This window comes from Mirounga angustirostris, unplaced genomic scaffold, assembly GCF_029215605.1.
Source record: "Mirounga angustirostris isolate CCGP_5_RB_7025 unplaced genomic scaffold, mMirAng1.0.hap1 SCAF_10, whole genome shotgun sequence".
NCBI classification, from domain to species: domain Eukaryota; kingdom Metazoa; phylum Chordata; class Mammalia; order Carnivora; family Phocidae; genus Mirounga; species Mirounga angustirostris.
In genome coordinates, this window is record NW_026991718.1 from 19,841,935 (window position 1) to 19,869,682 (window position 27,748).

Below are 27,748 nucleotides of genomic sequence, written 5' to 3' on the forward strand. Positions count from 1 at the left end.
TGGGCTGAGTTACAAGTCTGAGCTCTCATTCTCAGCTGGAAGGGGCTGAAGGAAAGGAACCAGCTGTCTTCGGCGCTTGCAAGTAACTTCTGCCTCTGAGTCGAGCGCATAGGCACGCAGGCTCCTAGAGCCCATGGGTCGTGCCCCCCAGAGCACTGTTCATCTTGGGCAACCCCGGGGCTCCCCCCCAGACTCAGAGAGGTTCTGGCCCCCAGAACCTGGGCTTGGGGCCAGCCCTGAAGCCCACACTTAAACAGCGTCCGCTTCTCCTTTATTCTGAAGGGACCCATCGGCCTGCATCTCCCCTCACTTTGATCAGACTCCCAGGCCTGGGCTCCCTTCCTCCAGGTTCTCAGGTGGGGCTGAGGCCGAGGGTGGGTGTGTGGACGGGGAGGAAGGGGCCTGGGCAGGCTGGCCTGGGGTCACCGTCAGGCTCTCTTACTGCCCCTTCCAGAAGGAAGTCCCAGCTCTGCTCCAACTCACAGTGCAAGTCCTCTGGTCCCTAGGGGCTTCCGGTTCAAGGCAGAGAGCAGGAAAGTTGTGAGGATGATGGTAGGGTTCCAAGCACGGGGAAGGTCAGGGAGCTCTGCAGCTGGAGGGCTGCACCCCATGGCCCGGCCCTAATGACCTCAGGTGCCTGCAGGACACACATGACTGACTGCTGTTTAGAGCATGTGTGCGTGCTCACGTGCGTGCGTGCGTGCTGGGGGGGGTGCCGTGACACTCACCGGGGGGTGCTTGCGCTTCCGCCCAGGCCGCCCCACCTTCCGAGCGGTGGTGCCAGGTTCCTGCCGCTCCTCCTTGCCACGAGCTCCGTCCTGCTCCTCTCCCTCCTGTGGGTACAGACAGCCTGTGAAGCCGGGGCTGGATCCAAGAGGCCCCTCCCCTGTCCCCCGACCCCCACGACGGCCACACTTCCAGGGCCACGCCAGGCTGTTCCCCCTGGCAGGGGCGGCCTTCGCCCGTCTCTGGCCTGGCAAAGCCAGAACCCACCCTTCGGGCCCCATGTAAACAGAACCTCGGGGGACTTCAGGGTAGGCGTTGCTGGCCTGACGCTATGTTGCCCTCCCTCCTGGTGGACACGTTCTCTTAACCCCAGAATCACAATGCGTGCTCTGACAAAAAGTGTGTTTCTGGAAAGGAGTTTGTTTCTGTGAAACACATCTTACACGGATACAAAAATTAAATGAGTCTCATATTTAATGGATCACCTTTCTTGAAAATAAGATCCCCTGAAAAGAAATATTAAATTGAGCAATTGGAAACAGGAGCAACACTTGGAATGAGGACCGTGGCCAACGATGGAGAACTTTCACGGCCCCTGTGAATACACCTGCTGGGGAGCGCTTGCCCCGTATGCCTGTCACCCCCCAGGAGCATCTCAGGGACAGTGTCTTGGTTCATCTGGATGCCCTCCCTGCACTCACGGAGTTCTGGACCCAAAGTCTGGTTTGCGGACCCACCTCACCCGACACCTGCCAGGGCCAGGCCCTGCTACGTTGTCTCATGGAGCATGGAGTAAGAAACCTAGAAAGCCCTCCTGCCTCACTGCTCCAGCAGCCCGGCCACAAACCACCCACAGGTCGCTTCTGACTCAGCCGGCTCCAGCATGACTAATCACAAACAGAAACAACGCTGGGGAAGGACCCTGACCCAGCGGAGGGACCATGGGCAGCTCTCCAAGCCCCTGCAGGACGTCAGGAGCCAATGATGGCTTCATGGTCCTCCCTGGGGAGGGTGCCACCCCAGAGCAGCCCCGGTGCCCCAGGAGAGAAAGGGAGGGTGCCCAGGTTCCCAGTGGATTTAATCAAGATGTCCCTCAACATCCCACTCAACTTTCATTTTCTGTGATTTCAAAATAGCTTGTGGTTTGCCCGTCTGTGGGTGGGAGGGGAGGGTCCAGGGTGGAGAGAGAGTGTGCACCAGGACCAGAGACCCCTGACAGGCTCTTTTCAGGAAAACACGGCAGAGAAGCTGTGAGGGCAGGATGGCCACAGGGGGGACAGCCAGACGGTGGAGGGGCCGGGGCACATACCCCACGGTAGGCCAGGCCTCTGGTGCTGGGCTGTCCTTGAGATCCCTGCAGATAGCCCTGTAGAAGAAATGATCACTTGGATCACAGAGAGAGGAAGTATTACCAAGGCACCCTAATCCTGGTGATGGTTTCAGCTGCATCTACGCAAAGGCGGTGAATTTTAGGGCAAGACGGTGCTTTGGGTCTGACTCTACCGTGGCTAAATGGGCACTGTCTTGATCATCCTGACTAGGTAACTCAGCGTTTATAAAACAGAGTCAATGTGAGGTCATGTGAGGTCATGCAACGGCACTGGGATTTAGAGCAGACCAGCATGGGTTTGGGCCCCGCTTGTCCATTAGCTAGTTACAGTATATCACTTTCTCTGAGCCTCACTCTCCTCATTCGTAAAAGGGGAGCATGAAGGGGCCCATTCTGCCCGCTTCTCAAGTTTTTAAGAGGAATGAACAAATATTCTGTCCCCTTGTCTGTTTTGTGCACTGCTGAGTTTCCAGAGCCTAGACCTGGCCATGCACTTAGTGAGTGAGTATTCCACATGCCCCCCCGCCACCCCCGGGAAGGGTGGGGGGTGGGGGGGCTTACATATTCCCTGGGTGGCAGGAGGCCCGCTCAGCCCCTGTGTTTGCCTGGAAAGCACTAGGCCAGACCTTGCCAAGCTGCTGACCATTCCTCACAGCAGGGCCCCTGGGACTGGAACGCACAAGGCAATGGGCAAGAGGGGGGCACCAATGTGGATCGGGATCAGTCTGGGTGGCCACAGGGTCTGGGAAGACTCCTACCACCCAGAAATTCTGGGCTATGAACTATTTCTTTAACGGACTGCATGGAAGATCCCTCCGACAGAGGGATTCATCTGAGTTTGTTTTATTCTGAACTGACCTGAGATGCAAAAGCCATTCTGTGCCCCTGCTCAGCACTAAGGAACCACAGTTGCCCCACTGCAATGACCTAACAACAAAGACACTTGGTATTTCGGGACCCCTAAGCCCTGGCTCCCATCAGTACATGGAGAAAGGCCCAGGGGCGCCTGGCAGGCAACTCCCGCGCTACCTGGAGACTTCTGTGATTCTGCACGTTGGTGACACAGGCTATGCGGGATGAGCAGGAGATGCTCGACACATCCTCCCCTGTTGTATTCAATGCAGCCGCAATATACCCAGGGAGGAAGGAATGCCCAGATGCCATGCCACCTAGCCAGGCCCCGACGTGTTGAGAGTGTGGACATCACCAGGGCAGGCCGTCCCGTGCAGAGCCCAGCGCAAGGTGCGATATGCCCCGTCTGGCATTCAGGCCTCAGGCTCCCCTGGTTTGTGCCCGAAGAAACCAAATCTCCCCAAGAGCCTGGGTGGGGGCTCGAACCTAGGTCTACGCAACTCCTGACCCATGCCGTTTCCATCAGGCCCTAGAGTACGGCTCTGTGAAAAGCATGTTATTTGGGGCCAACATACACTCTTTCACCATGTAGCAGTGTCATGAGGGCAAAGAGAGGGTGGCGGGACCTCCTGCTCCAGGCCTGCCTGAGTTCACACAGAGTTAGAGAGATAACACACAGAGGAGGGTGAGCAGATAGCTCGGGGCCAGGCCCCTCAAGGAGGCGTATCAAGTGGTCCATTCTTGCATCTGTCATGGGGCCGGGTTCATTCAATATCTTTGCTGATGGGCTGAGCAAAGGAATGTAAAATATGCTTATCAAATCTGTAAGCAGCACTGAATTAGGCGGCATCACTAATACTCTGAAAGGGAAGAATCTGATCCATGGGGACTTGGGCAGCTGGAAAACAAACTGAGCAGGAACAGACATGAGCCCGGGTTGGTTTCCTCATCCATCCACTAAGGGGACTGAATTAGTCAATCCCTACAGTGGGAAGTGGCAGAAGGGGGGCAGAAATTCTAGTTGGGTGGGATTTGGAGAGGGCGGGGGGGGGGGGCAGGCGGTGAGCTGGACTTCCTGCCCTGCTCTTGACTCACTAGTAACTTCAGGCTAGTTACCCTGAGTCTTGCTTTCCTCAGCTATAAAACGGGGATGATAACATCTCCTTTACAGCGATGCTGTGACAATTCAATGAGGTAATAGTCTATCCAAAGCTGACACATGATATAGTCCCTCAAGAACTGCTAACTTCTGCTTCACACATCCTGATCAGAACTATTCACAAAAGTGCATCCCTCCCTCTCCCCCCGCCCTCCCTCCCCATCCCCATGCGAATCCCAGCGCCCTGCATTTGCAGCTATCACTCACTACCACAGACAAACCCTAGCATCTGGCTGGTCCTGCTGCAGTGAGATACTCAGGAACACGGGGCTCTCTGATCTTCCCAAAATGCAAAGCTGATTATGTCACTCTGCAGAGCTTAAGCCCTTGCTGAGGGGGCTCCCGGGGGCCTGCAGGATCAAGCCAAGCTCCTTAGCCAGTGTGAAGGAAGGCCCCCAAGATCTGGCGGGCCACCTTGGTCTCTTCTCCCCACTGCCTTCCTCCCACCCATCGCCAACAGACTGCACCAGGTGCAAAAGCAGGCTGCTTCCCTCCCCAGCGCCTTGGCATAGAACATTCCTTCTGCCCCGACTACCTCCCCACTCAGGTGGACCAGCAAACCCTTACTTTTCCAACCTCATTTCCCAGATTTCCTTCCCCTAGGCTCCCTCCTCTGATCCTCTGACTGAGTCATAGGTCCTCCCTTCCCCATAGAACCCACTCCCCAGCACTGCGATTGCTAACTAGTGTCCTAGACAGGCCATGAGCCCCTTGGGGGAAGGGGCTTTGTCTTACCTCGGCAACCCCAGTGCCTAGACCGAGGCACCTAGTGTGAGGCATGAAATCCACAAACCGGCATGAATATAACCGTGCATGAGGCTCTAGTGTGGCTCCGATCTTTAGGATTTGAAATCAGGAAACAGGATGACTAAAATGTACTTTCTAGCTTAAACACAATCATGTCACTTTACATTTATGTAACTCTTCACAGCTTTCCAAGCACCTTCACATTTGGTGGCCTGTTAGATTAGGTAGTTACCATCAGCCTCTCTAAACTTCTGAGGCTATGATTTGACCTAGATTTCAGCACAGCTCACTGGATGGATTATTTTAAGCCACATACAACTTCTCATTCTGATGAGCTGGGCTGTGACGATAATAATCTCTCGCAGTTGTACAGTACACGGTAATTAACAAAGCATTTTCACATACATTGTTTCATTTTGTTCTTCTGCTCTACAGAAAGCAGAGCCCATATTATTTTCTTCTATCACACAGGCGGGAAATCTGAAGCTCAGAGGGGTTACCTAACTTGCAGAGATCAGAGAGCCAGGAAAAAAGGCTTTAGAACCAACATTTAAATCTTTTGATTCCCAGCTCATGGGCCTTTCTGCCACTATGCCCTACTAGGCTCCATGCTCCTATTGTGTGTCACCGTGTGCATCACCGGGAAACCATGAGCAGGCAGGCAATCCAAGGCAGGGGCACACATTAGCATTCACATGTACACATCCACGCAGCTGTCTCAGGAGGCTCCTGCCTGGACATAGGACCCCTCCCCTTAAGAGATCTATGTCTCACCCGGAGCCAGCCAGCCAGCCAGATGTACGTGCTCCCTCCAGAACACACACCGGATCTACTGACCCAGCATCCGTTGAGCAGATGTCTCAAGTTGGTGTTTGAGTGGAGGGGATGAACTTGCCGGATCTAGCCAGCCACTTGCCCAGACCCTTTGGGACAAGAAGCACGTACAGCTTTGGCCAGCTGCCTGGCTGGCCTCCAGGGGTCCGTCCATGATCGTGGAATTCAGTGAAACCAACTGGCCTCTCCGCCAGGCCCAGCCCCCAGTATGGGCTGCCCGAGGCCCAGGTCTGCAGAGCAACGGCCACAGGACCCCTCATACCACACCGTGCACACATGCTAACAGGTGCTGCACGCCCAGGCTGGGCCTACATGCAGGTGGGTGGCAGGGCAAGCTGCTGGAGAACAGGGGGTGGGGGGAGGATGAAGGCTGCAGTGTGAGTGACCACACAGTGGCCCCGGGAATGGTTGCACATGCTCATACTTCCGCAGAAACCCCCAAAGCCCCCCGCTGTTTCAGTCGCCTCCCAAAGCTATCAGCCCTCTGTTTCAATTATTCAACAATATTCAACAAGTATTCATCGACTGTTTCGTATGCTTCATACTATACATATTGATGAAAGCCTCCATCCCTCCCAAAAGGCCATGCTCTTGGAGGGTACCGCCATGTCCTGTTTGGCCCTCCATGCCCCCACAGCTCCCGGGGACCCGCACACAGCAGATGTTCCGTAAGTGCCAAATGGTTGAAAATGGCGGTGCTTGTGGGTTTTCCCAAGCCCTCCGGCCAGGGCTGCAGCCCTCCCCCACAACCTGTGCACCATGCTGGGGCCTCACTGCCTTCCAGAATGGAGACTCCACTAGGCACATACCCAGTGCACTGCAGCCCAGCCATGTTAACCTCTGTGCCCTCAAGGCCGACGTGAGGCCAGGCCAATGGGCGTGCTCAAAAATATTTATCCAGCACCTACTGTGTACTGGATACAGAGATAAGCAAACACAACACTCAATTTGGAGAGAGAGGCAACACATAAACAAAGAAGAACCTGAGTAGAGTGTCCCCCTTTGTGGACCCGAGCCCACCCCAGCCCTGCACAGTCCACCAGCTCACCCCAATCCCATCAGGGAACCCCTTTCTGGATGCACTACAACACTACATAGGGCTTGATTCTTCTCGATTTAAAGAGGGAAAGAATCCAGATGAAACTGCTTCAGAGCCATGTGACCTTTGCGAACTTTCTTAACCTCCCTATGCCTCAATTCCGCATCTATAAAATGGGGATAATGAGAGGCGATGCCCCCAGGGCAATCGTGAGGATTAAGTGAGTTAATTGCCAAGCCAAGGAAACTCCTTTATATGCCCTTCCATACTATGCAAATGTTGCATGGGACGGTTATAAGTAATATCCCTAATTGCCCTGTGGCTCTCCACAGGGCAGGGCAAGGCCAAGGTGCCAGAAAGGAAGGGCATCGACCACCCCCCTTCCCCAGCTTCCTGGGACACCCAGTGCAGCCTGCCCTTTTCTACTCCGCAGAGCTGAGCTCAGCTTTTCCCACCAAGGCCTTGGGAGACACGCTTTTTGGCAGGGAGGGGCTCCATCCCCAGCCTGACCAATAAAGGCCTGAGGGACCCTCACCCAAGCTTCTGAAGGTAGTCACAGCCTCTCCCAACAAGAGTTAGGGCTCCCTGTCTCTTGCCTCAGTGCTGCTTCTATTCAATGTGTGAAGGGAAGAGGGACCTCAGGCCCGCCTGTTCTCAAGGACCCAGAAATAACCTTCCTTCCACATGCCAGGTTCTCCATGGACTTTCAACCCACACCATTCACACCCCACCTATATTTTCCACACTCTTACCCTGTGCCCCTGAGGTCCTTGGGGCTGCAGTGGATCTACAGCATGAATGTGCAGGTAGGCAGGTAGATAAAGAGATCGCTAGGTAGGTAGATAGCAAGCTAGCTAGTTATCCAAAGTAAGTCCCAAGACTAACGGAATACGTGTCAGGCCCCCGTGTTAAAACACACACCACGTAAACCTCTCATTTCCCCGCTCAGAGGCCACGTCGCCAAGTCACACAGCAGAGTCCAGATTCGAACATAGGTCTGTCTCCAGAGTCCCAGTGACGCCTGCTCACAACCGTATCGACCTGAACCGGACGTGCACAGCCAAACCTCCTCTCACCGAGCCACGCGGATATCGCACGTTTTGTGAACCGAAGGTGCGTGGCAACCCTGCGTCCAGCAAGTGTTTCCAACAGCATGTTGCTCGCTTCGTGTCTCTGTGTCACATTCTGGTAATTCTTGCAATATTCCAAATTGTTTCCTTACTATTTTTTTATTTTTTATTTTTTTTAAGATTTTTATTTATTTGCAAGAGAGAGAATGAGAGACAGAGAGCATGAGAGGAAGGAGGGTCAGAGGGAGAAGCAGACTCCCTGCTGAGCAGGGAGCCCGATGCGGGACTCGATCCCGGGACTCCAGGATCATGACCTGAGCCGAAGGCAGTCGTTTAACCAACTGAGCCACCCAGGCGCCCTCCTTATTATTATTATTACTAGATTTGTTATAGTGACCAGTGATTTCAATTTGCTGACAGCTCAGAGGGTTAGCATTTTTTAGCACTATTTTTAAGTTAAGGTATGTAAATTTTTTAGGTGTGTCATTGCACACTTGATAGACTCCAGTAGAGTACAAACACGTTTATGTATTAGGAAGTCAAAAAAAATTCCTCTGGCTTGCTTTATTGCGATACTCGCTTTACGGTGGTGATCTGGAAATGAGCCCGAGATCTCTCTGAGGTATGCCTGTCCTATCTAACTTAGAGAACTTAAGAGAATCTGAACATGGGCGCCTGGGTGGCTCAGTTGGTTAAGCGATGCCTTCGGCTCAGGTCATGATCCTGGAGTCCCGGGATCGAGTCCCGCATCGGGCTCCCTGCTTGGCAGGGAGTCTGCTTCTCCCTCTGACCCTCCCCCCTCTCATATGCTCTCTCTCATTCTCTCTCTCAAATAAATAAATAAAATCTTTAAAAAAAAAGAGAGAGAATCTGAACACGGAAACACAGGTCCCTGTCAGTGCAGGGGTGGGCATCGTGTGCATTAAACACCTGCTCCACGTGCCCAAGCTTCTAATGGACTCCACTGAGCTAAGAATGGATGCACCCTTCTTCTTAGCTGGGTTCCTGAAGAGGGAAGGGGACAGCTGCCTCTTCTGCAACTGCTTGAATGTCCTAAGAGGGATGCTATTTCAATCAACAACCCCTATAGTGACTATTATAAAGCAAAGAGCCGGCCCTCAGCGACAGTATGTGGGCATCTGAGTGTAATGAAGGCAGAGCGTGCCCGAGCAGGCAACAGACCTACGGACCAGCAAGAACAACGGAGAGTGGAGCTGGGAGAAGCCCACCCAGGGCGCCCTCAAGCCTGTGGACCGACCGCAGGAAGTGGTGAGTGCCCAAGGGAAGTCGGCACTTGCCGGGCCTCCGGGTGGGCCTCGGGTGAGAAGGGAGAAGCCCGGCCACAGCACTGGCCACACACGTGTCCATACACGCACATGCACTCAGGCCCACATGCTGTGCTCGCCCAGCACGGATCCACATGCCCTGCTGTTGCTTCTACTTCTCCCCAGCTGTCCAGGAAGGGCCTCCCCGCCCCGGATGGTAGGCAGGACTTGTATCTTCCTATTCCCTTTCCTTTACCAGGTCCTCCAGGAAGGTTTATTCAGTTCATCTGACAGAACTGCGGAGCCCTACTACGTGCTGGGTACCTGGGAAGGTACCTGCAAAGAAAGAGAAGAAGAGGAAAAAAGGGAAACAATGCAGGAGGGAGGGAGGTGGGCACACAGGCAGGAAGGGAGGAACGGCGAGAAGCAGTGTGGCCACGGCACTGTCTTCGCGGAAGAGTGAAGTCCGGAGTGCATGTGTGCGTGCATGCACGCTAGCCTCGTACGTGAACTCTTACTGGACATGAACGCCCCCAACCTCCACCCCAGGGCAAAAGCGCTGCCACACCGAGTAAAGCATTCTCTGACCATCCCGACTTCCAGTCTAGATAAACAGCCTTGAACCTGCAGCAGAAGCACCATGGGCAGGGCTGTGGGGCATCCCGGCCGGGAGGCACCGCTTCACGCAGGGGACCGCCGGCTGAGTGCCACGCCACTGGACTAGCCACTCACTGGCTGTGTGACCTTAGGCAAGTGACCTCACGTGTCTAAGCATCCATTTAGTGGTTAATAAGCTAGAGTGCTGAAAAATACCTTATGGAGCAGCCCTAAGAGTGAAGAGTGGATGTTATCCACACCAGTGCTTCTCAGATGCCCTAGAGGCCTGGCTAAAACAAGGACTGCTGGGCCCCAGCCCCAGAAGCTCTGATTGGCATTTCTAACCTTTCCAGGTGCCACTGGTGTTCTCAAAAGCACCGCGGGTCCCCTACAAACTGTAATTCAAGGCAGACGGAAGAGATACCGCGAGCACAGAGCTTAAAACAGCACCTGGCAGAGAGTCAGCACTCAGTGCATCTTGGCTGTTGTGTTTCTGAGGACAGAGGAAAGAGGGGAGCCGCACAATCGGGGGCCCAGCCTGGGGCTTGGACTCTTGGCCAGGCGCTGATTCATATTTGGGGATCTGAGGAGGCCCTTCTGGCCCCAAGGTTGGAATGCTCTTGGTCCCCTTTGCTGCTGCCTCTGTCCCTCCCCTCCCCTCCATGCAGGGCCTGACACCCCACCCCGGCTCCTGGCCTCCCTGCTGTTCACCTCCCCACCCATATCCCATAAGACCAGCTCCCCCTCCCTCCACTGTGGCCACATTTCCCCAGCTGACGTAGCCTGGCCAGAACCCCAGCGCTCAGCTCCCCCAAACCTGCATGGTCCCAGCCTCCCCACCAGCTCCCTCCCCATCTGACACATGGGCGGCAGGGTAGGGGAGGCCGCAGGGAGAAGGGGCGCTGGGCAGACCCCTCTCTATGCACTCCCAGCTCCTCAGCTCTTACCCCTGGCTCCGCATCCAGCCTGCCAGATCCAGGCCCCCGGCTATTCCCTTGTGGAGGGGTCTTACCACTCTCATTTTCCTTCCTACCCTAGCCACCGGGTACTTCCTGAGCACCTACTCCGTGCTAGTCAGGCCCTGCCCTCCAGGGGCAGCAGTGGGGCTGGATGTTACCCATACTGGTACTTCTCAGATGCCCTGGAGGCCTGGCTAAAACAAGGACTGCTGGGCCCCAGCCCCAGACGCTCTGACTGGCATTTCTAACCTTTCCAGGTGCCACTGGCATTCTCAAAATCACCGCGGGTCCCCTACAAACTGTAATTCAAGGCAGACTGAAGGAAGCAAAGGCTTTGATCAGAGAGGAGCGGTGAAAGTTAGGGAAAGGGCCCACCAGGCGGAGGAAGGAGCATAAACAAAGGGCTGGCGGCTCCAGGAAGTACCAGAGTGGAAGGTGCGTGGAGGCGTGGCCGGGAAGGAGGCTGGAAGGGCACGTGGGGCCCAAGGCCAGGGGGGTGGCCACACCCCTTCCCTCTGGCTCACCGAACAGTTCCTTAGTGCCAGGTGCCTCTGGCGACTCTGCCAGGCTCCTTGGGCTGCAGCCCAAGCCCATCTTCCCCCTCTGCAGTGACATGGCACCTCTGCCCCAGGCCTGGCTTTCTCCAGCTGCCGTGGGCGGCTGTCAGTGTCTCTACCAGCCCCCCCCCCCCCCGGGCAGCTCCCCGGAGCTGCGGGAGCCAGCCCAGAGATGCCAGGGAGGTGTGCCAGGTGAGCCAGCATGCGCCCCGTGGGTGTGGGCGTCTGGGGAGGAGCACCCACCGAGCCCCGGCCCCCGTCTATCAGCCCGCTCTATCAACACCAGAATCTGGGGCTGGGTGTGTTTGTTGCCGCATGAGCCAGAACAGTTACTATGGGTAGATAATAATAGCAATCGTAATCCCTCATAATTGGACCAGACTTTGCTGTTTGCAGGGCATTTCCATGCCCATGACCTCATCTGACTTCCACAACCACCCTGTAAAACAGGCACAGCTAGAGTTACTATCCCCACTTTACAGCTGAGCAAACGCGAGCCCAGATGGCCTGAAGTCACATCTCCAGGAAGTGGCATACTCGGGCCTGGGACCAGGGCCTTGGGCTTCTGACTCTGTCCAGTGCATTTTCTCTATCCTGAACTGTCAGAACAGAGAGCCTGCTCTGCTGCTCTCCATGCGAGGGAACCAGGGGCTCTGCTATCTAGAGCAGCACCGTCCGGTAACAAGGGAAGCTTGGCCTGACTGTCCCTACCTTCCCCACCTGCGGGGGGCAGCTGACCCCCACCTGCAAGTGTATGGACACAGAGCCCTGTCAGCACCAGTCCGGGCATCAGACCGGGTAGGGGGGTCAGGGTCACCTAATCCAACAGAGGAGCAAAACAGACCCGATGAGGGGAAGGGAATTATCCCGAGCCTCCACTCGAGAGCACAGGTGGCCGGCCGCAGGTGGCCCTGACTCTGTGTGGGTCGACTGCTGCCTGGGACAGGAGTAGCTCAGAGGCCCATAGGATAACCTGGACTACCTGTTCTTTCTCTGTGGGGTCAGAAAGAAGGGGACCTATAGCCCCTAGGAGCCTGGCTCAGCAGGCCACAGCAAGCACTCTCTCCCCAGCTTGCTGGGTATACACCCCCCAGTAGGGCATTCCGCATGATTCCAGGCTGGGGAGGCAGGTGACTGGGCTTCGTGCGCACACCTGCGTGTGTGTCCGCACAGGGACTGACACAGGTGCGGCGGCAGGAAAGGTTCTGATCCACCAGGCTCTCATCTGGACCCCCCACTGAGTAGCTGAGCTCAGCTTCCTCATCTGTAAACTAGGGCCATCAGTCCTTGCCCCCACTTATTTCAAGGATTGTTCCCAAGAACCAACTGGCTGGAAACCACTCAGAGAACAGAAAAAGGCTGAAAGGCTGAGGGAGCCCAGGAAGGAGCTGAGCACGCGTGGGGACGCATCAGGGAGCTTAAGTGGGTCTCAGAGCTGTCCCCAACGGTGGGCGAGCAGATGGGACACTCCTTGCAGTGCCCAGGGGCCCATACCTGGTGCCAGGTGTCCACTCTGGTTCCAGAAGGACAAGCTATACCTCCCACCGAGCATCACCACCCCTCCCTCCTGCTCAGGAAAAGGGGAACAGGCAGAGGGAGATGTGGGGACCAGGGCACAGCAGACCGGATACCCCAGAAAGGCCCATGGCTGGTATAGCTTCCCCAGAAAGGTGGTGGTGTGGTTTAGCATCTCACTGCCAGAGAGCGAAAATAGAGCCCAATTGTTAGGGGTTCAGGGTGGCTTTCCTGTGGGGGGACACAGCTTGGTGAGGTCCCAAGGCAGCCTTTCAGGACTGAGCAGGGATCCCTGTGGGGCTGCTGGGATCTCCTTTGATTCAGGCCCATCCTGGAGTTCAGCAGAGGGTGATGAGGTCACCCCGCAGGGGGCTCTGAGAACAAGGATGTCATTGGCTCCATGGTCAGAAGTGACACTCAGAGCCCGGGGTGGGGGTGAGGGGCAGGAAATCACCATCTCCAGGATGACTGGTGTCACCGTGTGCCTGGCACTCTGAGAGGGGGAGCCCTCACGCGGCCTCCTATCTACTGAGCCTCCCTGAACTGGTCTTTGGCCTCCCAGAAGCTACTGAACAGCCTGGGGAGTAGCTAAGACAGGTCAAGTGACCCAGCTGAGGACACAGCGTTGGTACAGGCGAATCCAGGAAGGAATCTGGGTTTGGGGACACTCTGCCAGGCTGCCCCCCAACACTGTCTACAGACCCGGGGCTTGAACCTCTGCTCAAACACCAGGGGAGTTAAAAAGCGTGGGTCCTGGAGCCTGATTACATGCTTCAAATTCCCGCCATACCCCCAAGACCGAACCTCTACAAGCCATGGCCCCAACAGGAACATCAGCCCTCCCCACCGCCCAGCGTGAAGACTGAGCTGCGCGGTCCAGCGCTCAGCACACCAGAGCTGTCATTCCTCGGGGACGGGCCCTCCCCCTTCCCCTCCCCAGGCTGGGGCCGGGGGTCCCGGGGGTCCCGGGGGTCCCGGGCAGAGCCAGCCGCTCACCTTGCGGTCCTCCTCCCGCTCCGGAGCGGAGCTGCTGGTGTCCCCGGGGCCGCTGGAGGGCATTGCGGGCAGCTGGGCGGTGGGAGGCAGGCTGGGGCTGCGTGGGGCTGGGGGGCTGCTGGGCTTTGGGGAAGGAATTATCGTGGTCTTTGTAAGCAAGAGTTAGAACTTAGACATAGATCCCGGTGAAACTCGGACTCCGGCTGCCTGCGGTGTGGGCTTCCAGTGGCTCCACCTGTGGGGGGGAAGACAAGAGGGGTCAGCAGGGCAGGGCAGGGCACCCCCAGCCCAGGCCCCACCTGACACCCCCCCCTCCCCTCAGCCCCCCCCCACCGCCCTGTGAGGCCTGTTCCTCCGACCTCACTCCTCTTCCCAGGCTCACCAGCAGCTCGGGCCAGCCTAGCCCGCCAGAGAGCGGGGGAAACCGAGGCTGACTCAGGGCCGCCTCCTGCCTCCGAGGCGGCAAGTCTCCCCGGGGCCTCCGGGTTGCCGTGGCACCGTGGGCGCCTCTTCTGGGCCTTCCAACTGCCTCCTGCCTCCTCCCTTCTCTTCATTCACTTCTGTTCTCTCCTTTGAAAGCTTCCCGCACCCTCCCTCCCACCCAGCCACCCCCTGGGAAATCCCAGAGGTCCCCAGCCCTGCTACATTTTCCTTCTAACCTGTCCTCCCCTCACGCCCCCACCCCCACCCCGCTCCCACCACGTGGAGGAAGTGAGCTGCAGTCACAGGATGTAGTGAAATGAATGTCACCTCACTTTAGGACCAGCGCCCGGGCCCCGAGAAAGCTGAGTTTGAACTCGGGCTGCGGCCAGGCTGAAGGCCTAGGTCCGCCGTGCTGTTGGGAGGACGTCCTGGTAGGCAGAGGCCACAGCCAAGGCCACGCTGAGGGCGGACCGGGGGCCGCTCTCCCCGCCACCCCGCGAATCGGCCCCATTTGCCTCGGGAAACTGGGGGGCTGGAGGGGGCCCTCTGCACCCACACGGCTTAATTTTAGGGGCTTTTCATCTTCCCTGCTTCAGGTGTGGGCCTCAAGCCAGTAAAATAACAAAGCCCCTGCCGCAGGCCTCAGCTAGGGGTGGGGGTGTTGCAGATTCAACCCCCTCCGCTCAGAGACACCGAGTTCTCTGGCTCCCCACCCCCCAGGAGGAAACACGGGCCAAGCCCCCGCCTCCAGTGCACCCGCCTGCAGGGAGGGGATTGGCAGGAGAAGGAAAGTGGGAGGCAGCTGGATCTGGGCCCACCCACACCCTTCCCCTTCCAGTTCCCGTTCTGCTTCCCCGGCTTCCCCTCCCTCTTGGGCTTCTTCTCCCATCCCCCTCCAGCCAAGGCTCCCTGGAAAACCAGGCACTGGAGAAAGCACAGGCTTGGGTCTCCCACGGGCGCAGCCCCTTCCCCGGGGACGCGCGCTTCGCTGGGAGGTGGGCTCTGCCGCGGGCGTGGAGCGGGAGGCTGGAGCTGGGAGCAGCCTCCTTAGGGCCAGAGCAGGAGGGGCTTTAAGTTAAAACCTCACCGGGCTGAAGGTGCTCCAAGCCCCACAGGTGAGCCCTAGGGAAACTCCAGGTGCAATGCGCGCTGCTAAGCTCAGCACCGGGCTGGGCTCCGGGCACGGTTGCTGCCCCAATACACGCGTGCGTAGACAGCAACAGAGAGTGTGCTTCGTGTGTCAGACGCGGTGCTAAGCACGTGACAGGCCGGCCTGCCCGCCTGCCTGCCTTCGGGCAGCTACCGATACTATTACTATTCCTCGTTTACAGTGGAACCTCAGGCTCAAAAAGATCAGTATTTGTCCATATTCCAGAGTCAAAGCAGAGGCTTGAATCCAGATCTCTCCCACTAAAGCTCTGAGGGCGGTCTCTGTGAAGCTGTGTCCCCCAGCTTCCACCACCGCCCAGAAACAACTCCCGAGAGCCCATTACAGAACTGGTCCAACCCAGAACTCCATGGGGCTTCCCTCCATTATCAGCCAGAGATTCCCGCTTCAAACCCACACACCGTTTGTTAGCACAAACATATCCAATGACCCCCCCCCTCCCCGCCCCGGCCCCACATCAAAACCCTCAAAAGGATGCGGAAGCTAAGAGAGGCAGAGTCTGGTTGGAAAGAACATTGAACCTGGAGTCAGCAGATGTGGGTTCTAGTCCTGACCAGGGCCTCCCACCCTCAGCTTCCTCATCCATGAAATGGGAAAGTTGGACTACATGATCTACAAGGCGTCTTCTAGCCCTGCCCTGCCAAGCTGTTGGAGGTGCCAAGGGCAAAGGGGAGAAGCAGACAAGGCTGGGACACTTTCAGGAGCCCCAGAGCCCCAGCATGGAGTCCATGAAGGCCCAGGCACAAAGTAGAGGCAGATTCTGCCAGATGTTTGTCTCAGCACTGCCCTGAGGCCTAGAAATATCCAGGGAGCTTCTGTGAGAAAAAAAGCAAAACAAAACAAAAAAAACACACTTTCAGAGAACCTCTCTCTGATTGCCAGTGAGAAGAGGAAGAAGTAGGAGGAAAAGCAGAACATCACAAGGCACTGAACCTGAGGGCAGACACCCCGGAAAGGAAGGGAAACGCTCTTTCCTTCTCCCCTTCCTCCACACATTCCCCTGATATCTGAGCTGGTGCGCTAACCTCACGGCAAACTCAGCTGACCTGGGTCAGTCTGTAGGTTCGTGTTCCTCAGTGGAACAGACCTGTCAGAAAGTGTTCCTCAGAGTCCCCCGGCATCATCTAAATCCACCCAGCATATGGCCAGGCAGGCCACGTGCTGCACGACGCCAGGGGGCCCCCTGTGGTGGCCATGGTCCAGGACTTGACACAGTGCTTCCCACCTGGCCTTAGAAGCTTCCTTCTCTCAAGCAGCCCTCCTGAGGGGAGGGACCTGCCCCGAGGCCCACGGTCCCAACACCAGCAGCCTGTGTCCACCATGATGGTCCTTCGCCAAGCATGGTTCTACTGCTCCTAGCACTGAAGCATCTTCCTCACCCACGCCAAGGGCTGTGCCACAAGAACCACCACCAAAGAAGAACCCATGCCAAGAACCCTACCACCATGACAGGCAGCTTTTATTTCCTCCTTTATACTTCCAGTGGCCACAGGGGCCATAAATAATGTTTCTAACAATAACTTCCACAAATGTTTAAGGAATCCCATCATAAAAAAAAGTCCTGGAATCACAACTGACACGCTCACCATTATTACCACTCCAGTTACAAAACTGTTGTGGAAAAAGGACTGGGATTTTGACTACACACACCCAGTTTCACTACCTTCTAAATCCAACTTAGTAGAAAGCTTTTTTAAAGACGTATAGTCACACGAGTGGGCCGAACAAAGAGGACACACCACCAACACAATTTTGGGGTCTGGAAAGCAGACTTGTGATGGCCAGATTTCAGACAAAACTGCTCTCAAATCAAAATCAAATCAAAACAAACCTAATTTATAACAAGAATCCTTAAAAGACACTCGAGAGGCAAGAGCACCCGGTACCTCCCAGGCCAGGGGTGGAGAGGACCCATGTGTGAAAATAAAGCGGACTGAATGAAAGAAGGAACAGCCCTAGACCCCCTCCCCCAGAAGTCTGAAGGTTTACCCTCTGGGGAGCACAAAACACAGGGTCTCTGCACGGAGTTGACTGGCGCAGTTGAGAGCAACGGTAATATAGCAAAATCAAGGAGATGAAGGTTATTTTAAATGCTGATGTTGAGTGCCCCCAGCTCTTCCCTCACTGGCTCCTCGAACCCTGGCAGCCAGACCCTTACCTTCTTCTCTGGAGAATCTTACAGTCCGAGAGGAAAGGCCTATGGATAGAGATGCTGCCCCCAGAACCCAAATGGTGTCCAAACGGCTTGTGGGGGCTAACCAGGATCTGGTGGATCTGCCAGGAAACAAGCCCCACCATCATGCACAGAACTCCCAGTCCCCTCTTCTGAATCCTGTACAAGACAACCATGGACCAGTAGATGTCTGAGGGAGGCCTCTGACTTGGAAAATAGAAAGGAGAACAAAGAAGCCAAACCAAACCAAAACATAACTTGGAAAAGACACACTTCATGCACAGAGAAGAGACTACGTTCACGAAACAAGGGCACGTGGTGCTATTTACAAAGAGCATTCAGAGAACAAAAAAGATCTGTAGAAATACAAACCATGCTAGTAAAGATGCAAAATTCAATGCAAAGGGTACCTTAAAAAGAAAAATGAAAATTGGACAGGATGGAAAAGAGAGAGAACTGGTCCAGAAGTTTGCACACCTGAAAAGCAGGAGTTACAGAAAATAAAAAAAAAAAACAGGGGAGAACATTACTGATGAAAGAGTACAAGAGAATCTCCCAGAACTGAAAGACATGAGTGGCCCAGTTGAAAAGGCCCACTGCACGTCAGCACAATGGAGGAAAGCAGACCCACAACAAGGCACATCACTGTGAAATTTCAGAACACTGGCACAAACAGCAGATCCTACAGACCTGCACAGAGGGAGGAAAAAGTGACCTACTGAGGTTCAGGAATCAGAATGGCCTCAAGCTGCTCAACGTTAATGTGGAAAGCAAGAAGACAAAGAACCAATACCTTCGGAATTCTTAAAACAATTCTCCCACTAGAGTTCTTTACACAGCCTAATCCTCATTTAGGTGCGATGGTAGAATAAAGATATTTTCAGGTCTCCTTTCTCAGGGACCGCGAGCAGATGTCCTCTAAGACACCCGAGACACAGGAAGGGATTCTCCAGGATTAAGGTGAAAAGAGGTCAGATGAAGCCGTAGGGGGCCAGTGTTCAGATCTAAGGAGTGTGACTCAAGACTCGGGCCTGCTGAGTGCTGTGGTCGCCATGCCCACGACCACCGAACCGTCTTCTCAATCCGACAAAACCACAGGTGTCCCTCCCTGTCTGCACTCCGCCATCCAGACTCAGGAACTGAACGGACTCGGATATTGACAGGTACCTTGTCCCGGAGCGGGAGTAAGCCAAACAAGAGAAAGACACGAGATCCAGAAAACAGGAACTCCAACCAGAAAGAAGGCAAAGGGAATGCCAGGGAGGCCCACAAAAGGAAGTCCCAGAATGGCCGCTCCGACGTGTCACAAACCCAGACGGCAGAAACTGGAGAACTGGAACTGAAACATGTCATACTTGATGTGACTGCCCTTGCAGAGAGCCCCGCCACCAGCTGTGAGAAGGTGAGGTAGCAATCAGCAGAAGGTACAGAGAAAATAAGGCAGATGACGAAACAAGGTTGTTATTAACTTCCGGGGGAAAAAAAAGAAAGGAAACTCTGGCAGGATACTGTAAGGCCTGGTTGTGAACACGGTTGCATTCACTGATTTAACAAATACGTGTGTGTCTGCACACACACGTATGTAATGCGTGTGGATGTGTGTATGTATACACATATGTACATAGAAACGTCCTGCTACTGCTGTTATAAATTACCACAAAATTAAGGGCTTAAAACAACGCATATTTGCTCTGTTGCAGCTCTGGGAGTCAGAGGTTCCAAATGGTTCGTGTCACTGGGCTACCCATCAAGGTGCTGGCAGGGCTGCATTCTTTTCTGGAGGCTCTAGGGAGAATCTGTTCCCTTGACTCTTTCAGCTCCTAAGGCTGCTCACATGCCCTGGCTCCTGGCCCCTCCCGTCCCTGGAGTCAGCAATGGCCATGACTCTGCCTCTGCTCCCACCCTCGCTCCCCTGCTTCTCCTGCTTCCGCCGTCCACTTCTAAGGCCCCTTGTGATGACAGTGGGCCCACCCACAGAGTGCAGGATAACCTCCCCACCTCAAGATCTCCAACTGCAAAGTCCCTCTTGCCACATAAGGGTAACATATTGACAGGTTCGGGGGCCGAGGATGTGTCGTCTTGGGGGCCGGGGCATTATAGGGCCTACAACACTCGTCTACACGCATATATCCACATGCGCCTAAAACATTTTTGAAAGAACACCGGTAGGGTGCCTTTAATAGCGTGCCCACCCCAAGAACTCTTTAGGAGTGGAAAGCGTGGCCACGTAGGAGAGCTACGTTTTTATTTACTAAATAAGAAATCAATGGGAAATGTCTAAAATGGAAGAGTCAAAAATAGGCACATTCCTCAGAAACGTGAGATGTAAAGTTGCTAGAAGAAACAGCTCGAAGGGGTGGCCTCTGCGAAGAGGAAGAGGGTGGGAGCCCGTCTCTGGTGAAGAGATGCTGGTATTGCCTTCTTCAATGATATGCATGTACTACTCTGAGGAAATTAAAAAAGGAATTGTACAGAGACAGAACGGGGATGGGAAGGAGATCTTACCTCCCCACTGCAACCATTGGTTGGGTTTGGCTTCCATCCTCCTCTCTGAGCGCAGCTCAGCCCTTCCACCTCTGTTGCTCTATGAAACCATCACATCCCACAGCATAACCATGACCAGCTAGCTGCTCACACCCACACCGAGTTCCATCACCAGCTACAGACGTGGTACCTCCTTCCCCGCCCCCCACCCCACCCCTTCCCACACGTTTAACATCTCCCAGTACATCACTTGCACCCGGCGCGGCCCAGGCACCCGGGGGCCTGCTGCACCTCCCAAACTGCATCTGTGCCTGCCACGGCTGCCTACATCCCTAACCACGGCGCTGGCTCACTCAACAGCCCACCTCAGCCGGAGACCCACGGTGCAGCCATCCCCGCCACGTCACCTCTCGCCCCCGCCCCGCCCCCACCCCACGCCGCGCCATTCCCGCCTTCCTCCCGAAGCCCAACCTCATCAGCCCCTCCCCCGCGGATCATCCCAAATCTCCCCTCCACGTCTGCCCCAACCAGCACTGACACCGTGACCCCACGGTGTCACCTCAACAGGGGCCGCCCAGAAGTATTTTCTCTTCCAGAAGCAAAACCAGCATTGCCCCAAACCTAAATCCTTGCTCCATCAAGAACAATCCAAATGCCATCGCCATAAGAGCCCCTTGGACTCCGTCTCAAGCCCTGGATCTGCACTGCTGAAAAACGTCTGACCGTCTCTGCAGCAGGCCCTCCTTCCCCCCTCCGCCTGAAGCCTGCTTTCCTCCTCGTGGACTTTGCTTGTTTCCAGCTATCTAGCGGCCTTCCCCGCCCCACCAGCCCGAGTAGGGTGCCTCGGCGCTGACCCCGCCCCTCACCCCGGGCGGCGAGTGGGCACGTGACCAGGCAGGGCCAATCAGACGCCTCCCGGGCCCGAGGTGGTGCAATGGAAAGATGCTACGGGGTAGGCTGTGAGTCAGGAGCCGCTGCCTGCGGGGGAGGGCTTGCCCGAGAACAAAGGGCTGAAGATAGACGGATGGCAAACTGTGGTCATTGTCTGGGTCCCCGAATCTCGCTGCACCTGGAGGCAGGGCATCTCTAAACCTCCCCGTCATGGGAGCCTTTCCGTTCTTGGGTATGAGTGATATGAGTGAGTCTGCGTCCGCCCTGCGGCTGACAGTCCTGACTCATATGCTAATCTCAGCCTCCTAAAGGGCTTCTTCCTGCGGGGGTTCAAATCCTGACCTGGTTACTCTAACAGCTGTGTGACCTGGGGCAGAACCGTGGCCCACAGCCTCAGTTTACTCAGCTGTAAAACGGGGGGAATGACAGGAGCCACTTCACGGGGCTGTTGCGAGACTCTAAATGAAGTGCATTGAACGCGCTTACAAGGGTGCCTGGCACGAAGAAAATACGCAATACATTTTAACAACTGTTAGTCCCTGACTAATCCAGCCCACAGTTTTCTCTCCTTTTCTTGAAATCCCCCGAGTGCCTGTGAGCGTACATCGCTCAAACAGGAGCTTTACTTAGGAAGCTCCCACGATGTTCCAGCCTCTGTGAATAAAGCTTTACAATTGCAACATCTCGTTCATCCTTACGCCTCACCCCGACCTTTTGAAGCGGGGGCCATTTTTTCCCCATTTTCCAATATAGAGAGGTTAACAAAGCTGCCCAAGGTCATGATTAAACGGTGGAACCAGATTCAAATCCAGGTCTGTCCTACCCTGAAGTCCAGAGTTTTCCACGCCATCATGTCCTCTTATAATTCACATGTGACTGTGACAGACATATTAACTTTGGGCACAGACTGGTCCAAAAGCAAAGTTTCCGGTTAGCCTCCCTTTCCTGGTCAGGCCTGTCTGCAGAGGGGGCAGGGGTAGGGATGGTGGTAAGCAATGCAATCTTCTAATCATGGCATTCGGTGCCCGGCCCAGTGTGGCCATCATTCATTCGGCTATTTGCTGAGTACCCACCATGTGCCAGGCCCTCGCTAAGAGACATGCCCTGTCCCATTTCAGCCTCACAACCATCCTGTGAAGTTTCTGAAGCACGTTCTCTTGTTATTTCCATCTTATAGGAGGAGAACCTGAAGCCAAAAGAGGTTTATTCCCTCTCCGGGGTAGCGCAGGTAGAAAGTTCCAGAGCAGGATTGTGAATCCAGGTCCATCTAACTCCAGAGGCCTTACAAACATGGCAGCACTCTGTCATGGATGTGCACGCTAAGCATAGACCCCAGATCAGCTCTCTACGCCCCTGCTGTGACATCAGCCCACAGATAACAGCTGCATAGCTGAATTTGCCAGTTGAGCTTGGGAGGAGGAGCAAATGACTCCTGTAGATGACAGAAGGCAGGAGAGTAATCTTGTGCCCCATGCCGCCCAGGGTGGTGATAAGCTCCAGGGCTGGTAAGCTGGGGGCCAGTAGAAGGCTGAGGGGAGCAATCAGGGCTTCCTAGACAGAGATGTCTATCTGCCAAGTCTTTTCCCCCCTACCACAGCCTCTCTCAGTCACAAGACTGGGCTGGATGTGTGTGGGGAAGGATGAGTATCTCTCCTTTGGACTGCTCATTCTCTCTTAACATGAGTGAGATGCATATCATCATACCATTACCCTGGCTTCCAGAAACGTCTCTCCCATCCAAACCACCAGCTGCACATAGAATACCCAAAGCCACTGGCAACAGGCCAACAGTCCTGCCATCCTGTTGCCACTTCAAAGCACATCTGTCTGGCTCTGGAGTCACAAGATGACTTGTGGTTCTCACACCACCCTCAAGGCCAGAGCACCAGTGTGAGCATTTATGATCACCCCAAACCTGCTGCCATGTTATCGGCCACACTAGCGGAGATGAGCTGAATCAGACTCCTCTGCTCATACTAATGGTTACCATGACACAGCCCCAAAAGCAAGGAGGCAAAAAAAAAAAAAAAAAAAAAAAGATTTATACCCAAAATAGATGCTGGTAAGGAGCTGAAGTTGTCCTTGGGCATTGAAAAGAGCCAGTACAGACTTCCAGAAAGGAGCATGCAATTCTGAGCGTGACAAGTCAGGAGATGCCCTGTCGGGAGCCACGCATGCTGCTGCAGCCAGATGGGCATCCCACGCCCTCGGGGTCAGGGGCCAGGCTGAGGGTCCATGTGAGAATCAGCCCTGTGAACCCCGACAGGGCCTGCTGTTTGGGGTGGCTGTGAGCATGGGTCAGATTCTGTCCTCCCCTCCCGTGGAGGTGGCCCGTGGTCCACACCTGTCATCTCCAGACCGTTGGCCCCTGCATCCAGTCCCCCACCCCATGTCTCTGAAACCCTCTAGGAGTGCTGAATGTCATGATCCCCACCACCATGGTTCCTCTGGAAGGCAAGTCAACAGCCTGGCTTTTTTGGATCCCTCTGCCACTGAACCAACAGACAGAAAAAGGAGTTACCCCACTGGCTTGGGTGATCGATGCTGGTTACCAAAGAGAAAATGAGTTGCTGGTTCACAACAGAAGCAAGGAAGACCATGTCTGAAATCCAGAGGATTCTCTCAGTTACCTCTTAGAATTTCCATGCCCCAAAGTTAAGGTTAAGGGAAAACTTCAGTAACAGTGACAACAACAAAGAAGATAGGACAACCGGGGATTCGGATCCTTCGAGAATCTAGGTTTAGGTCACTGCACCAGGTAAAAGAAGGCTGGCCTGCTGAGAGTCCAGCTGAGCGCAGAGGAAATGTAGGGTGGGCAATGGGAAAAAGGAGCCAGACAGCAGATGTGGCCTTGCAAACAAATATAGAAATGAGAACTGTAGTAGTTTTGCATATTTTCTATTTACTTGATATATATACATGTTTATTTGTACATGGTAACTGTTTTCTTGTTTTCCCTCTTTCTTCCCATTATTTCATACACCAGTTGTTGGAAGTTAACTTTATAATTTAGTCCTTTTTTTTTTTTTTTAAGGGCTCAAACTCACGACCCCGAGATCAAGAGTTGCAGGCGCAGAGGGCCTGGGTGGTGTAATTGGTTAAGCATCTGACTCTTGGTTTTGGATCAGGTTGTGATCTCAGGGTTGGGGATCAGGCCCCGCATCAGGCTCTGTGCTCAGCGCAGAGTCTGCTTGGGATTCTCTCTCCTTCTCCCTCTCCCTCTGCTCCTCCTGCTCATGCTCTCTCTCTCAAATAAATAAATAAATCTTAAAAAAAAAAAAAAAAGAGTCGCACGCTCCACCGACTGAGCCAGCCAGGCGCCCCTATAATTTAGTCTTTAGGGAAGAGAATAGTCAATGGGACTGTGATTGAATTTGAGAAGTTATTCATGTAGACAGTGGCTGATACAATGATTGGTGGGACTCTTCATCTGGGGAAAAGGGTGAGAACCTCAGTGAGAAAAATAGCTGTGTCTTGCTAGGTAGAAATATAGCTTATTTGGTAGTTGTCGGGGGGCCCAAATGTGCGTAAAAGGTGCAAATGGAACTGTGCAGCCAAAGGAGTAGACGGTGCCAGTTATGGATTTATTCATCCTTCATTTCCTGCTCAGTGAAAATGGAGCTAGGCCCTTGAAATATTTCTCCTTGGCCAGAGGGCCCGGCGTCAGACTCCGCCAGCAGAGGGCGATGGAGAGACACTGAAGAAAAGGGAGCCGTCTTCCCTAGACCCAGTGTGCTTTCTCTGAGGTTTCCAGCACCATACACAACTCCTCCAGCAGCCAGATCCCGCTGCCCCTGTGGCTCCCCTACACCCAGTCCTGCCCCCAGGCCTGCCCCGTCCAGCACCGGGCTCCTGCAGGGAAGGGGCTCCTGCAGGGAGGGGGCTCCTGCAGGGCCTGGCCTCTGCCGTGTGTGACCGGCAGCAGCTTCACCCAACACTCCCCTTGAGGGGGCTTTAGTGGCAACTGTGCCCCCAGCAAGATATTTCCTCATGCACAGCTTTCCTTGGGACCCAAAGGATGGGCTTCCAGTGGGTTCTAGGGGGCAGGTTTCCAGCAAAGGTCTCAGCCCTGGGGGGCCTCTTCCCCTTAGTGGCTGGTCTCAAATGTGCTATTTCTAGATTCTCAGCCATTCGTTTTACTGCTCACTAGCCAATCTCTCATTACTCCCATCCCCTGTTGTAGTTAATAAGTCTCGATGGTGAACTTTTCCTGTTCAAATCACTATGTGGTTTCTGTCTTCTGAATGGACTCTGACTGATACGGTCACCCACAGCCTCAAAGGGCCATTTTCCAACCTCTCAGTCCTTGAGTTCAATTCAGCATCCGTGCCAGCCACCCATTACCCACTTCCAGCACGTCAATCATCTACTGAGCGCCACTGCTGAGCCCCGAGACACCCCTCCTTCTGCAAGTTCACAGGGTGGGGGATTCTCTGGCTCTCTCCCCCGTCCATGCCTCCACCTGGCTCCACACCCTTGACTCTCCCACCCCGCGGGCCCCTCTGCTCTGTCTCTACTAGTGGGCACCCTCTGGGGTCCCGCTGGACCTTCAGCCGCCCTCTAACTTCCCCCTGCTGAGACACTCAGGCTTCGGAGTCCACTTTCTGAACATCTCCACCTGGCTGATTGGCAGTCAACTAAAATCCTACTCTTCTAGAACCGGATGCCTCCTGTTTCTTCTGGCTTCTTTCCGTCTGTGGAAGTGGCAGCACCCTCCCCTCAGCTGCTGAAGTCCCAAACCCCGAAGAGAACTGAGATCCCCCTTCCCCCACCTGATCCTCAGGCCTCCATCCCCACCTCCGCCCTGGCCCTCACCACCACAGGCCTCGGCCTTGGTGGTTATTGTGCAACGGGCCTCCCTGCCTCTCGTACCTCGACCTCCCACCCCAGCCACTCAGTGAAGATTTTCCACACATGGCTTCCTCGGTCAAAACCTATGATGCCTGGGGCGCCTGGGTGGCTCAGTTGGTTAAGCGACTGCCTTCGGCTCAGGTCATGATCCTGGAGTCCCAGGATCGAGTCCCGCATTGGGCTCCCTGCTCGGCAGGGAGTCTGCTTCTCCCTCTCCCACTCCCCGTTTGTGTTCCCTCTCTCGCTGTGTCTTTCTCTGTCAAATAAATAAATAAAATCTTTAAAAAAACAAAACAAAACAAAAAAAACCTATGATGCCTGATGAAAATGGTCTAAAATCGATGGTAGTGACAGTGGTACAACTCTGTGGATGTACTAAAAACCATCGAACTGCACACTTTAAATGGGTGAATTGTACGGTATGTGAATTATATTTCAGGAAAGCTGATATTTTAAAAAGCCCATGATGCCAGTGATTTTCACGCACAGTAAAATCTAAACTCTGGCCTGGTCTATGCCCATGGCTCACTGCAGAACCCCCCCCCCCCGCCCCCATCGTTCCAGGACCAGTCACTGTCCCCCAGCTTACATCCTCCGTCCCCACACTTGTGACTACACTCACACCATTCTCTCCTCTGACAGGGCCCCCTCTCCTCCATCCCTCAGCACCCCCCACTCCCACTGCTTCTCCTCGACCACCCAACCAGGGGTCTTTAATCAGTTTCTGTTGTGTGGGCATTTTGCTTTCCATGTGTACATGCACATGTCTGCTTTCCCAAACAGATGAGGTCAGAGTTCACACCTCGCACCTTGCAGGGCCCCCTGAACGGCCAACAGCTGTCTCCCCCTCCCGCCCCTCCCCCTCCTGCCTATTCCAGGTGACCCTTGAGGCAGAGAGGACTGTGTGAAGTCACTCCCAGGCAGCTACAACATCCCTAGCACAGTGCTGCGGTGCCCAGAGTGACCCCCCACGAGCCCCATTCTAGGGGTCGTTTAGCAGAGTTCCCCGAGGCACTGTGTCAATGGAAAGGGCCACTTTCAGGGGCTCTGGGCTCCTGCGTCACCTTTCTCAGGCCAGGACGTACACCTGCTGCACGAGCCCCCAGATGCCCAGGGAGAAGGGGTTTGTGAGGGTCCCAGGTCAGGGTGTCAGTGAACCACAGGGAGCAAGGGGGGCTGGTCTCCCACACCCCTCCAGGCGCTTGGAGGCTGAGTCCCCGGCTTGCCTGGGACCACTCTCTCCCCACCATCTCTGCACATGCTTCTTTCACTCCTCCCAGATCAAGTGACACCAAGCGACCACCCACCTGACCCCCTCCCAGGCCAAAACTAAGATGTCCCCCAAAGGGTCCTCAGGGCCTCGGAGCTGCTGTCCTCTCTACCCACTGCTAAATGAACTACCCACTGGTCCCTGGTTTGCTTTCTCCTCACCCTCTGCCCCACCCAAAACCAAACCTCTTGTGGAGGGGGCCGAGGGGAGGAAGAAGAGCGCCAGATTCTGGGCAGCAGCCCTCAGAATCACTAGCCCCTGGCCCAGCAGCCCTGGTGCCATTCATCCCCCACTTCAGCCCTAGGGAGGCTCAACCGGTCCCTACCTCAAACCCCGGCTCTGCCCCTCAGAGACGTGGGCTTGGGTTTCCCAATCTGTACAGTGCAGTAAATAGGAGCCCCTACTTTATAAACCCATTTTAAGGTATGCGAGAATCCGAGTCAACCATTTAGCACAATGCCTGGTACACAATGGGCACTAAATAAATGTTAAGTCTTTAAAAAAGTATTATGTGATCAATCAGGCCAAAAGGCCAGTGACGTGTCCTTAGGAAACCTAGAACCTAGACTCTGGCTTCAGACCACACCCACAAGTGGTTCTCGCTCGCTGTGGCCTGACCCAGAGTCCCCCCTTGGGGGCTCAAGCCCGAGTCTGCCGCGAATCCCCCAGTCCAAGGCCCCTGGCCACAGGGACAGATGACGTCTACACCAGAGCCCAGAATCTGTCATCGTGGCCATACGCACATGCACACACAGATACACACAGACAGATGCGCGTGCACGCATGCACATGCATGTGCTCACACAGACACACATACAGACACTCCCCCCACAAACACACAG

General features: G+C 54.9%; 1 protein-coding gene across 4 annotated transcripts in view; it reads right to left on the reverse strand.

The window, feature by feature from the left end:
• The window catches only part of DNMT3A (DNA methyltransferase 3 alpha), a 97,956-nt gene that overhangs the window by 57,295 nt on the left and 12,913 nt on the right, over positions 1-27,748 (reverse strand). For 2 of the 4 annotated variants that reach the window (XM_045884210.3, XM_045884209.3), the window contains exons 2-3: positions 13,647-13,881; positions 729-833 (exon numbers count right to left, since the gene is read on the reverse strand). In XM_045884210.3, coding sequence (XP_045740166.1) covers positions 729-833; positions 13,647-13,709 — 168 coding nt within the window. In that variant the 5' untranslated portion in view covers positions 13,710-13,881. Of the gene's footprint in view, positions 1-728; positions 834-13,646; positions 13,882-14,028; positions 14,235-14,401; positions 14,768-27,748 lie in introns of those variants that run through there. The other 2 variants (XM_054509642.2, XM_045884211.3) reach the window with 2 other exon arrangements.